We start from the raw sequence: 13,904 nt of genomic DNA on the forward strand, positions 1-13,904 counted from the left end.
TATCCATACTGATAACTACAATGGCCTCTGAAAAATACTTGGATCCTCTATTGTGTTCCCTATGTTCTACATAATTGTTTTATCTGTTTTGAAATATGGTACATTGAAATCTATGATTTACTGTTTATTGATACACCGACTTACCGGTGATGGTTTATGGACTATGAATGATATATGATTATTGGTTTTCACTGATATATGATAACGATGATTACAAATTTATGGAAATTATGCTTACTGCATAAATTGTATTTTGAAATACTGATTTTGGATGGATTGAATTATAGAGTATAGCATTGATCAAGCTGGTAAACCTTACGGACCTAATGTGACTCTTGGGTAGGCTCACGGGCCCAAGATGCTCCATTAGGTTGGCTCCCTTTGCTGTGTGCTTAGGGTAAGCCCTACGGACTTATGGACTTAAGGATACATGCCCCAAAGCCTATCCTTAGGTTGACTTCCTTTTTGTTGTGTGCTTAAGGTAAGCCCTATGGACGCAGTTCTGGGAACTGCGGATGGTGTACAAGAGAATGGTTTAAACTACGAGTTTCAAAAGTTAAACTTCATTATGTTTTTATGAGATTTACTGAACTATCGTTTGATAAGTGTACATATTATGATTTTATTGTACTGTTGGAACACATTAGACATCCTATTCAATCTCCTGAAAATGTCATACTTTGAATGCTTCCTATGATATGTGATCTTCATGGCTTCAACTCGATGAACTACTAAAGGAAACCCAGATTATTCCGTAACTGGTATACGTCTGATTCAATAAGGAAATTATATGACTTTCCATTTATCTGCATGTCATGTAGCATCATTTAGTAGTTCTGTATTACTGAGCTTTTCGAAGCTCACTATATTACTCACCATTACAGGTTAAAAGAATTGTACCAGTGCAGTTATCGACTTCAGTAAGGGAGTTCTTCTTGCGTTGTTTGCAGAGTATGGTACACGTGATTAGGGGGCATGTAATTGTATTTTGTTTTATATTTGAGTCTAAAAATCTGGTTTATTTTTGAATATTGATAAATCATTTTATTGGTTTACATGTTTAATAAAAAGTTTTAAATATTCTACTATTTTTACAGTGGGTCGCTCCGGTGGCCCTAATGTGACACTCCAGATCGAAACGAGTTATCTGTATCGGTCTGAGGGTGTTACATTTAGTGGTATCAAAAGATGTCTGATCAGTACATGCCCCTAGACTACAATCGTACCTCTCTGAGTCGGAACTCCAGGGCTGAGTCCCTATTTGTAACGTGTAAACTGAAGTTTTTATCCGTTAAGGTTATACTTGTACAAAAAGGAGTACCAATAACATCTGTCTAAATTCAATAAAGTACTGTACGAGCCATGTGAGAGTTACTCATCTGAGAAATTCCAATCTGACTCCAGAAATGAAATTGGGATATGTTATCGCTATATGAGTCTATTTTCGTAACCAAGGCTGAATAGATTCTATAAGGATATTTCTGTTCTGATTCTTTTATTAGAATGAGGGAGAGTTCTGAAGAAAATGTATACTCAACTGATTAAGGATTAATAGAGTATCAGTACTCCAGTAAAATCTACGGAAATATATGAAAGAACTATTGGAATTTTCATTGCTACAATTATGTGACATGAATGAATTTCGAGGATGAAATTCTTTTAAGAATGAGAGAATTGTAACACCCTAATTTAGGGGCTAAATTTTAGAATTTTAAAGTGGTGAATTTAATTTGATGTTTTGGAAGAAATTGAGGATTAAATTGTAAAATCGTAAAGTTGGCAGTCCATTTTATAAAGTATAGAAAATTCAGTGGCTAAACTCATAGTTTACCCATTTTTCTTTAGGAGAAAATATAAACCCCCTTTCTCCCGATTGTTTTATGTAGAAAATGCTTCATTTTTCTCCTCCGGTCAACTCACTTTCAACTCCGATCTATTCTCCGTCCGACCTCCGATCGACGAACCAAAACCACCATCGTGAATCGTCGTCGTGAATCGTTAATTTCAGTCGGAAGTATCATTGGTTTTAACTCAATTTCCGTTGGGTTTTCGTCGATTCACGTTGATCCGGCTATCCGTTTTCGACACCTCTCACACCATCGTGTTCCTTGCATCGTTCCAAGTCCGCCGGTGTCCTCCGTTTCTCCATCGTTGCCGGCGCGTGGAGGGGTGAGAAAGTCAAAGTTTTTGATGTTTCGGAATCGAGCTCTCCGCCGTTCAAAATTGTGAACCGGGCTTGGTAAGTGTCCTAAAATAATTTTTAGGATTTTTTCCAGAAATTTTTCGACACCGTATCACTGTTCACGCGCTTATTTGAGCTCGAAACGAGCCTTTTATAACCTACACACCAATAGGAATTAATTCGATGTTTTTTCTTGAAGCTAGGTGGTTAGTCAAGTTATTTTCGAGGATTCCTCTTGCATTTTTCAATTTTTCGACATTAGTAAAAATTCCTTTTTTCTACTCATGGTATCTCTCAAAAGAAATTTTCAACGTAAAATCTTGGTGTATGTTTTATTGTGTGATCATTATGTTTGTCATTATCTTTTAACAAATTGTCATTAAACCATTATGGTTCTTTGTCTCGATCACAATGATGACATTCTTAGATTATTAAATTTCGTTGTTGATTCAATCTCGACCATTGGAAAAAGGATTAATGAATTGGAAGTCAAACCACAAAATGGGTATATTGATCAATTGCTTCAGAATGAGTTTAGGTCGTTGAGAATGTGGTTATGGGAACTATTTAGAACAAAGGAATGGGAGTGGTTATAGAAATCAAGACTAAAATATTTTTCTGATAGAGACATGGATACTTGGATCTTTTATCCGAAAGACTCGAGTAAAAGACGTTCTAATTAGATTCTAAGATTAAGACGTTCAGAATTTAAGACCAAGAATGGGACACGTTGTGTATGCCAAAGTGCTTTTGGGACCTTGAATTTGTGGATTTTAAGACCAAGAATAAGTTCTATTATATTAGTGGCTGTGGAGATATAGTACTAAAAAAGAATGCATTTGGTGGAGAATCATTAATGTCAAATACGATCAAGGCGGTCAAGGAGCCATATGATCATCTTATCGAACTCTTGATATCTATTGGTTTGTTGATCCTTCTTCAGTAGAACTTTTGGCGGCCAAGGAGGCCTGTTTCATTGTTGAATCCGATTGAAACAACATTGTTTCTTGGTTTCGTAAGCCATCTTATGCACCTCTAATTTTCAAGAGCATCATCAGTTCTTGTTTGTCCATTTGCAAAGGTGTGGATTGCACGGGTGACCTTGCTAAAGCCTGGATTGGCTGAGCTGTTACTTTCTTGAATGTTCTTGGGTAATCCTTCTTGGACTGCTTTCTGCTGCTGTTCACTTGTCTGTTTTCTGCCCTTGCTGCACCTGTCTGTTGATGGCTGCTGATGATTAGGTAATTCTATTAGTTCATATTGTTTGTGGAAGGTAAATTTCAATGGTGTCTTTAACCATTTCGATCTACCGTCTACATATATTTTTGAATCTTCATCCTAGGAATAAGAAGTTACCGAGCTTTAAAAGCACCATGATTATCGCTATCTAAATAAGATATGGCTACTGCAGCATGGAAGGCTGCTCCAATGGGAAGAGCATCCTCGTCAATAACCAAGTAAGGCGAGTGCAATCCGTAGTTTGGTTTTTGTGTTCCGTTTTTTGTCCCAATCATGAAGAAGGCTGCCGCCATTTTGTTTGCATAGAAGCTGAAGTCTTCTGCTCCCACGACCATTGGATACACTAGTATCTTAGATTTTCCAAGCACAGATTCGCCGACTTTTTCACATGTTCGTACATTGATTCATCATTGACAGTTGCAGGATAAGCTCTCATTTTCTCCTCGAGGAAGTCTACTGTTGCAGTACATCTGTGTACTGTCGCTTGAGTCTCGATCACCTGTAAGTCATCTATATCAAAACAAGATGTTTTTGTCCTATAAAATACAATACTAATTGGTGAAATTGACCTGTTTGATCCTCTGTTGTAGATAATACAAGCCTTCATTGGTCATGCTTCGAAATGTGCCTCCGAAAGTAACTGTTCCGGGATAGTATTCGCTGCTTGATCGGCTCGAATGAACCCTACTGACACAATCTGCAGTTCTGTGAAAATGAATCACTTTCAGATTATGAATCCATCGAAGGATTAATTATTGATATTTACCCTGGACTCAAGAGGATTAGTCTCTCGAGAAACGAGCTGTTGGAGTGCAAGGATAGAAAATGATGCAGCAAGTACTGGATCTGTAGTCGTATGAGGCTGAGCAGCATCCCCAGATTTGCCTTGAATTTTGACTTGAAACCTGGCTGAGCCCGCAAGCATAGGGCCAGGTCTGGACCCAATGGTTCCAGTGGGCAATTCCGGTGCGACATGTAAAGCCGAATACGGATTGGACATTATCAACTGCACTCTCTTTAATCATATGATAAACACCAGCATACGATTCTTCACCAGGCTGGAAAACAAGCTTAACAGTGGCCTTCAAATCATGTGTCTTGTGCTGTAGTAACTTGCTCCTAATAGCATCGTCACATGAACATCGTGCCCACAAGCATGCATCTTCCTTTTGTTCTTACTCTTATGCTCCCACTCCACCATTTCCTTCAAAATATTGATTAACAAAACACTATTTACAACTACTATTTTATAATTATCTCGTACTATTAAAAAAAAGAACGTTTTCCGATCCTTTCCACCAAACAGAAACCTATGAAGTAACTTTAAAAGAGAAAACCTGGATAGGAAGGGCGTCCATGTCGGCTCGAAGACCAAACCAGGGCTCCACCGCAGACCCAACGGAGGCCACAATTCTGGTCTTGGCAACAGGCCATGAGTAGTCGATCCCAATCGACTTCAACTCGGATATTATAAGTCGACCAGTCTCGTGTTCTTGGAAAGCCAACTCTGGGTACTCATGGATTTTCCTTCTAACCCTCTTTAACCAATCCAAGAACTCGGGCTCCTTGGCAGAGTCCAACAGCTGTCTTGTGAGCGAACTCAGATTCAGTACCGAGTGATGCTCCGTGTACCCTTTCGAAAAAGAGAGATCATGATGTTCTGTTCTGTTTAGGGATGGAAAAAACTCGAATCCGATCGGGAAAATCGAAAATCGAATTAAACGGGATGAGAAAAAATCGTTTATGTTAAACGGGGACGGGGACGGGGAAAAACCGTTTATGTTAAACGGAGACGGAGACGGATTTGGTAATCCTTGCCCCGATTACCCGATTATTCGGCCTGATAAATATTAAAACTAATTATTATTATATATATAATATTAATAAATTTAATTTAAATATAAATATATATATATATATATAATATTTATATATTTAATTTAAATATATATATACCCGACCCGATACCCGTTTAAATAACCGTTTATGCTAAACGGAGAAACCCGTTTCCCCGCAATTTTTCTCGATTACCCGATGAGGATCTCCATTTTTTGGGTACGAATTTTTTAAACGAGGACAAAAATGGAAAAACCAATATCCGGCCCGAACCCGGCCCGTTGCCATCCCTTGGATTGTCTCTACTTGGTTTACAACACTTCCGTAGTTAATTCCAGGTAAAAAGCAATGTGGTTACTGCTTTTTTTCCCTTTCTTTTATATATATATATTTGAAAATAGGGTAAACTACTCAAATGACCATCATACTATGGGATTGGTGTCGATATGACCACCATATTTTCAACTATTTTTCAATATGATCACATAACTATTTAAATGATTTCAATCAAGCCACCTATTGTTAACATTTAACGAAAAAGCTGATGTCACAGTTAACAAAATATAAGTAATGAGGATTAAATGTGTAATTATGGTAAAAACATAAGGTATTGAATACTGATGTATAAGCTAAGGTGTGTTGGTAAGTAAATAAGTAGGTCAACTATGATTGATTGGTTTGATATTGATGATAAGTTATTAACATGCATAGCATTGATCCATGTTTATATGAATTTGTTAAGTGTAATTAGACATGAAAAGTAAGAAAAGAATTAATTAAGTGATTTCCTTTTTATGTATTAAGAAAGAGTTTGAAGTTTGATAATTTGATGTAAAGCATGCTTAATAGGTTTCAATGTATTAGAATCATGTACATGGTTGTATGTTGGTTTAATCGGTTCATGTTGGGTGTATCTTTATATACTTGAATGACCTACGATGTTTGCTTGTTGAATAAGATTGCCAAATGAGGTTATTAAGGAATAAGTAAATTTAATGAGCAGAAATAAGATAAAAGTTCCAAAACTTTTGACCTAATTTCAAAATTTTAGTAGGTAGGCTTCAAAACTTACAATCACAAAAAGTTTTTTGTTTCGAAACTTTGGGTCTAGTTTCAAAACTCGAAGGTAGAATTTCAAAACTCTTCCCTCTAGTTTTGAAACTTGTAGGTAGAGTTTCAAAACTCTTCCCTCTAATTTCAAAACTCTTTGTAAGAGAAGTGTAGAATTTACCTTTTAATCTTTTAAATTATTGAATTTTATCATTTAGTCTCTATTGTTAGCTAAATATCAATAAAACGATCTTGAAGGAATTTTAAGTTTGTAATAACTTTATTAATGTCACAATTGGATAGCTAGTAATAAAATAAATTTATTTTAAAAATGATTTACAAGCTAGTCTTTTAATTTTTGTATAATTATACTTTACTCCCCAAATTTTTGAAACGTTTCAGATTGATCCCTAATCAAGAAATGATTAAGTTCGATGATAAATAACACTTGGTATGAGTTATAAGTTGATTTTATCACGAAGCATGTTCAATGTATGACTATGAATTTATTTTTTGTTCTTTAATAACATTTCTGATCTGGTTTCCATCTATACAAAGATTGGGGTTATATATAAATATATATATGAGTAAATTACACTAGTAAGTCATATACCTATTAGAAAGGTTTTAGTTGTGTCACCCAAGTTTTAAATATTACAACTGCTCATTTGAAATATCGAAAATTATAAAATGATTTACATTCGTTAATTTTTATATGAACAAATGATGTGTCAGTCAATGATTTGGATGATAACAAATTGACTCATCAAAATTTATACAACTTTTTAATTTAATTATAATTTTAAAATAAATTATCCATCAATATTTAAATATTGTGTGGATTTGATCTTAAACCTAAAAATAAAGAAATTAAAAATTATGAGAAAATAATTAAAAATAAATTTATTAAGGTATATATATATATATATTCTAAAAAACTCTAAGTTTTCTTAAATACATAAAATTTAAAAAATTTAAAACCCTAAGGGGGTGTTTGGTTTAAGGATTGTGGGATTCTCATGAGATAGAAATCCCACATTCCCATGTTTGGTTGGCCGGAAATCTCATTCCCGATAATGTTTTATTACCAATAGTAGATTTTTGGGGGTATATTACCGGGAATGTCATTACTTCCCTTCCCCTAGGTATTGTAACATTACCGGCGTTTTGGACTAAAATGCCTTTAATTTTTTATTTTTTATTTTTCAAAAATATCATTCTTCTGTCATTGAATAATAAAAATTCTACGAAGGTTAAATTACAAATTTATCCTTAAATTATTTTAGATTTACAGGAAAAAGTCTATAATTAAAATTTTATATGAAGTTCAAGGGTTAAAAAAAATGTACCCTTTCATTAAACCTTTTTTATATTTTTAATTTTGTAAAAATATTATATAAATATTATGAATTTAATTTTTTAAAGAAAATATATAAATATTTTATAATTTGTAGTATTATACAAATATATAATAAGGACAATTTGGTCAAATATACATTCTAATAATCTTTTATTCCTTTAACTAAATACGGTAATCTTACATTCTTATTAAACCAACCAAACACAAAATATAACATTCCCAGTAATCCTATTTCCTGGTAATCTTTTATTCTCACTAGTAATTTTACATTCCGTGAACCAAACGCACCCTAAAAACAACTGTTGGATTAAGAATAAAATAAACTTTCTTCGTAATAACGTCATGATGACATAACTTTTTAAAGATATAACAAATATTTAAAATTGCGAAAGGGTAGGTATTAAGTCTGATTTTACTTTTATGAGTTTTCTATAATTTATGATAAATCAGTTATAAATGGAATTGTCGGTGGCGTTAAGAAAGTAAATTTTGCTATTGGAGAGATTTCGAACTAACCCTTCGTAAATGGTACAACCTTTAATCACATGGTTGGGTTAGACAATTGACGAATTTCTATTAAATCAAATATTTGGACGTTCTGTATATTTATTTATTTAAAATTTTATTATGAAATTTCATGTATTAAATAATAGTTTGATATATTTTATTATTAATATTTTATTGTTCAATTATATAATACCCTAAACCCGATTTGATCCTAACGCTCCACATTTGGCTGTCGAGACAACTACTAAATTTAAAAACCTTTTCATACCCATATAAAACATGATATGATTTCTAAACTAGATATTCATACTGTCGTAAAATACTTTTATAAACCGAAGTTCTATGACACATATTCTAAATCAAATAATACAAATCAAAGCTTGTAAACCCAAATAAATAAGTAAAGGTTTTATGAATACACATGCCCACTAAAAGTAGCAGTATAATACTTTGGAAAGGGTGATGGTTCTCCTTGAATGACTCAACTGCTAACCTGTGAACGGAAACATTCAAAAGCTGAGGTTACAAAGTCCAGTAGCATAATCACTATCTAGAGCAACATTAAGAGTTCCATAAACATAAGCATGCTAAAGATATGATACTAAGCAATAGGTATATGCATGATCATAATCAAATGCTACCTACTTAAGGTTCAATTGTTCTAACGTTGAAGTAGAAGTCTCATGCTTTCCTTAATCCTCTGCTAAGGGCCTCGCCATAAGTACACCTCTATTGGGTCTCTAACCCCAATGACTGTAACCGATGTAAATTATCTGAGTGTGACTCAAAAATCACTATTGTGCATTATCTGAATGTGACTCATTGCTAGTATTTGGTCTCACATAGTAATCAGGTACTAGTTAGCTGAGGGAACCTGGTAAAGACATAGCATCGATAAAATTCCCACTAAGCTACTGAATGATCTCATGGTCCTGACATAGCATTCAGGTAGATCATGGGGGAATCTGGTAATCACATAGCATCGAAATAATTCCTGCTCAATTGAAGCATTGGTTCGATCTCACATAGTTGTCAAGCCAAGTTTTAAGGATATCTAATGTATTGAGCTAATGCAACTACATATGCATATATGAGGGCTCAAGGTCATACATCATTGAAGATTCCCCACTCAGTCAACTAAGGTTGCCTAGCTACCCATTGACATAGCTCTTCACACTAAAGTGAGGTCATCCCCTCACTAGCTGATATCTTGTTCGTTCTTTTATCTAGAACGTTATGCAAGAGTTTATTTGTCTACTACAACTATTATTTCATTAAGATGTTATAATATGTCTTTTATCATTTAAGGGCATTTTAGTTATTTCTTCCTCTAAAGAGGTCTCTATGAGTTTCATGATTTTATGATAATTACTGATTATATTGTTCACTTACTGAATTATTTGTTAGCCTGATACCTGACTCGGGTTCATTACTTGGTATCAACACTTTAATTGCTCTTATCATAATTCCCCTTGAATTGGAGGACGACTTGTACGTCCTCGATTCATCGACACGTTCTCGAAGTACATGATTCATCTATTTTGTAATTCGCTTAGTTTATCATATCATTGTCGGTATATCCCCTGTAACGATGCTTAATTCTTAATTAGTAGATACATGCTCAATTGAAGATACTTGGAAATATTACATTTAATATGGTTACTTCGGTTATAACCCACTCCTAAGAGTGTTTCTAGGCATCTTCTGCCATTTAAATCCCTCACGAACTAAGTCTCACCATTACGGGTCATATTTAATTCTCACGAACTTTAACGAAGTCGAATCTAACCATCCAAAATGGATAGTATTGATACCCTATTGAGTATCGGTACCAAAAATGGCTTTTGTTATTCTAAAAATCCTTTAGTATCGCTACTCCTATGTCTAATACCAATACTACTATTTCCAGTACTGGTACTACTAATACCTATGCTGGTATTCAGTATCGATACTATTATTCCAATACCAATATTGTTCATCTAGTATCGGTACTCAAACCTAGAAAACCCATAAGTAGGCTCGAGAATCACTCAAAAATCGTCTTAAAGGTCTTAGTTTGATCCTAAATCATGTGCAAAAGCTTAGGAAAGTTACTTAAGGTCATCTAGCACCCTAAAACCACAATCTAAGCAACAAAAACGACATCTATAAAATAAATCAAGCATAAAATGCTTAAATGCTCAAATCTCAACAAATCTTGATTATTATGAAAGTCTTAATACCACAAAGGATTAGAAATACACGAACTTGATGTTAGAATCTTAAAATGAAGCTCCTTTAGCTAGCTATCGCTCTCTTCCAAGACTTGGTTGGTTCTCCAATCTTTTTCTCTAACCAAGCATGAAAGACAATGATTTCTTAACATAACATGGAATTGAGAAAGGTTATGGACAAATTTTGAAGCTTAATGATGTATAGAAGAAACCCTGTAACTCCCTAGACCCATCCTATACGTTACGACTAGATCTAACGGATTACAATAAAAATTTTCAAAAATATTTTCCATCCATTTAAAATCATATTATAACCAAAAAAAAACTTTAAGAACATAATTAATAACAAGAAAGTCCAAAGTGAGTAGTATAAAACCTTAACAAATTGTAAATAAAACAAAATATCCCATAATTAGTATTGAAATAATCCAACATCAGTAACAAATGCAATATATGTCGTAAAATCATTATATCAAAATATAGGCACATGTCACCCAAATAAAGGCAATTCGTAAATTAAAACATTACAACAAAATATACAGTACGGAATGTGTCGATCCTCCAAGTGTCAGGTCCGAGATGGCTACCCAAAAAGTATTTGAAAGGGGAAAAAGTTTGTGGGAGTGAGCTAGGTATCTTAGTGTGTTCCAACTGTGCAAATAAAAAAATGCGAATGGATTTCAAAGTCAATTCAGTTTCAAAGTAAAAAAAATGACAGTAACATTTTTAATTAAAACATGGAATTACCCTCCAACCATGAACCATATGTAGTTCCCTAGAACTACATCCATAAGGACTTACTCTAGGCCTATTGGGCATAGGAGCCAACCTATGGGAGTATCTTGGGTCCATATGGTTTTACCCTAGCCAAATTGTAGGAGCTCTCCTAAGAGGAGTGCCCTTATGCCCATAAGGACTTACCTAATGCATAAAGCGCCACTCCTAAGGATGTACCTTAGGGTCCATAAGGTCTTACCACTAGGCTTATTGGGCCCAGGAACCCACCCAAGGGTTACCTTAAGTTCATAAGGAATTACCAACTTGATCAGAGCTGAACTTATAGACTTCATACTAGATCCCAGAGTATCTCGAAGAAAAACAATTTTCTGACAATAAACAGTGGTATCAAGAAAATTAGTGTTTCAAACATATATTTTCTTTTAGTAACAACAGTAACCAGAGAACATGCATCAAACAAGCATGCTTTAAAATTTAGTAAATCAGAAATCAGACTTTAATTAAGATAAATCATATGGTAGTCAAATCAGACCAGATAGTACATTTCAAATCAAAGACATCAATCATGTGCACATGATATTTCAAATAGATATTTAAAACATGTATATAACATACAAGGAACACACCTCGCAAAAAGAAAGTAGTCCGGGAGATCTACCCAACACTGGCTTCACTACGCTCTTCAGCAGTACGCGAACCTAAGTCATATTAGTACAATGTTACTACCGGAGTAACGTACTAAACATAACATTAAACAGGTTTATAGAACCATATGAGTGATCACGGGCTCTCGTGAACGAGTGGATCAGGAAAAACTGGGTTGAGCAGACAAAAGTTCAGGAGAATCACAATTACCTTAATTAAACGATATTATAAATGAGCCAATGTCCTTAAATTAAATGTACTTAATTAAATTCAATAAAATAAGTATGTTTGTTCGGGTTTAAGGGTCAATTTAGAGACTTTCGTGTTTGAATTGGTGAAACAAACTTCGGATTCGGACTCAGGACGTCGAAAAATATAAAATACGACTTTTAAATTTTTTTTTGTGATTAAAGTCAACAATCAAAATGGTCAAAAGTAAAAGTCGACTCTAGTTAGGTCAATGGATAGGTCAAATTTAATGATTTGGTCAAGTTCAACGAGTCGGACCGATTTAGGTTGACTCAATTCGGTCTAAATTGACTCAAACCGATTTTTAGAAGATTTTATGACCGAAAGACCATCCTCACGTGCGCAGGTGGCGCGTGACATCGCGTGAGGCGACGGGAATGGTACTCTGGGAGGTCCTATCACTACAAAAGCTCTAACTCACCAAAACTACCCACATTAACTAAAAAAATCAACCAAAATTTAACAAAAGCATGCAAAATATCCGAAAATAGTGATCACATCTTACACAATGGTGGAAAAAAGAAAATAGCTACGGTAGGGAGCAATACATGTTGGGTTTTGGTTGCACGATAACGGTGAGTCCAAATTTGGTGGCCGTGAGGTGAAAAATAGGCGTGGTGGCCGAAATCGATGGAAACAGTAGCGCGACCAAGGTTTTCTTTGGCAAGGTTTGAAAGACTCTTCACGGTTAACTGATGGCTGAGATCGGAGACGAAAAAAGCATTCGACTTTCTCATGTTTCAGGCAAAATGACGACACATTTGGGCAGTTCTTCAGTCGAGGTTGGGTCGCAGGTTGACGCTGGTTCCAATGATGGTGTCAGTTAATGCCACCGCTGGTCGAAGGTCGGTTAAACAACGACAGGGTGGTTTGGGCGAAAAAGTTTGGTTTGGGCTATGGATGATTCACGGCCGGGGGAAGGGGTTGATTATGGGAAAAAAGAGGTTAACACAATTTTTATTCACTGAAGTATATATTTTCTACATTTCAAATCAGCTATAGTAGAATAGCTTGAATAGTTAAGGCCTTAGGTTAAAGCTTGTAGAGGTTATGGGTTCAAAACCCATTAATACTAGATTTTATTTCTTTCATTTTATTAACTAAAAGGTAACGAGTAAATCTGATTTTTAGTCTTTGAATCTTTCCTTATTTTACAGATTGCCTCAATATTTTTAATGAGATGCTAATTTATTCATCGACATTAATTTAAGAATTATTATCATTTTTAATTTAAAAATTAGGGTGTGACAAACCTCAACACTTACCTTGAATTTGGCACTTGCTTTGGAGAAGAAAGATGAAGAAAGAAAGAAGAAATGAGGAAGAGAAGATAGAGATGGGAGAACCCCATGCTCAAACCACAAATAAAAGCCTAAGATATCATCTTCTTTCCTTTAACGGCCTAATTATGCTTTAGGTCCCTTTTATATTGCCTTCTATGCAAACTTGGCCCAATTGAACTCAATTAAGCCCAAACTTGGTCCAACGACCTTAATTACAAACTCCTTGAGGTCCACATACCTCTCGGGTAAACCCGAAACTACTAACATGAGATTTGGAGTGTTACAAATTAGAATTTTATATGATATCTATTATTTATGTCTATAAATATAGAATTCATAAAAAATTAGTATATACAATTTATATTAAAATAATAATACAAAATTCTCTCTTTGTTCTTATGTCTCTTATACGTGTTGTTATTCTTATACCATTTGACATTGAACGCTCATATTCTTGACATTTTTGGTGCTCAAACCTAGAACCTCAAGGAATAACAATGATTTCTTTACCATCGAGATAACTTGGTTTGTAAATTTTAATTTTTTAAATTGTCCTCATTGAATTTTAGATTATGAATTGATTGTTTAAAAATTAAGTTCAT

At 34.3% G+C, this 13,904-nt stretch overlaps 1 protein-coding gene across 1 annotated transcript in view; it reads right to left on the minus strand.

Annotated features, from left to right (window-relative positions):
- Window positions 1–3,764: 3,764 nt before the first annotated feature.
- LOC120211764 (IAA-amino acid hydrolase ILR1-like 4) overlaps window positions 3,765–13,904 on the minus strand; it is a 36,235-nt gene continuing 26,095 nt past the window's right edge. The window contains exons 2-5 of the mRNA XM_039210244.1: window positions 4,759–5,004; window positions 4,557–4,625; window positions 4,188–4,436; window positions 3,765–3,920 (exon numbers count right to left, since the gene is read on the minus strand). Of these exons, the coding sequence (XP_039066175.1) occupies window positions 3,765–3,920; window positions 4,188–4,436; window positions 4,557–4,625; window positions 4,759–5,004 (720 nt within the window). The remainder of the gene's footprint in view (window positions 3,921–4,187; window positions 4,437–4,556; window positions 4,626–4,758; window positions 5,005–13,904) is intronic.

Source organism: Hibiscus syriacus, unplaced genomic scaffold (assembly GCF_006381635.1).
Source record: "Hibiscus syriacus cultivar Baekdansim isolate YM2019G1 unplaced genomic scaffold, ASM638163v2 tig00109983_pilon, whole genome shotgun sequence".
In the NCBI taxonomy this organism is placed as follows: Eukaryota; Viridiplantae; Streptophyta; class Magnoliopsida; order Malvales; family Malvaceae; genus Hibiscus; species Hibiscus syriacus.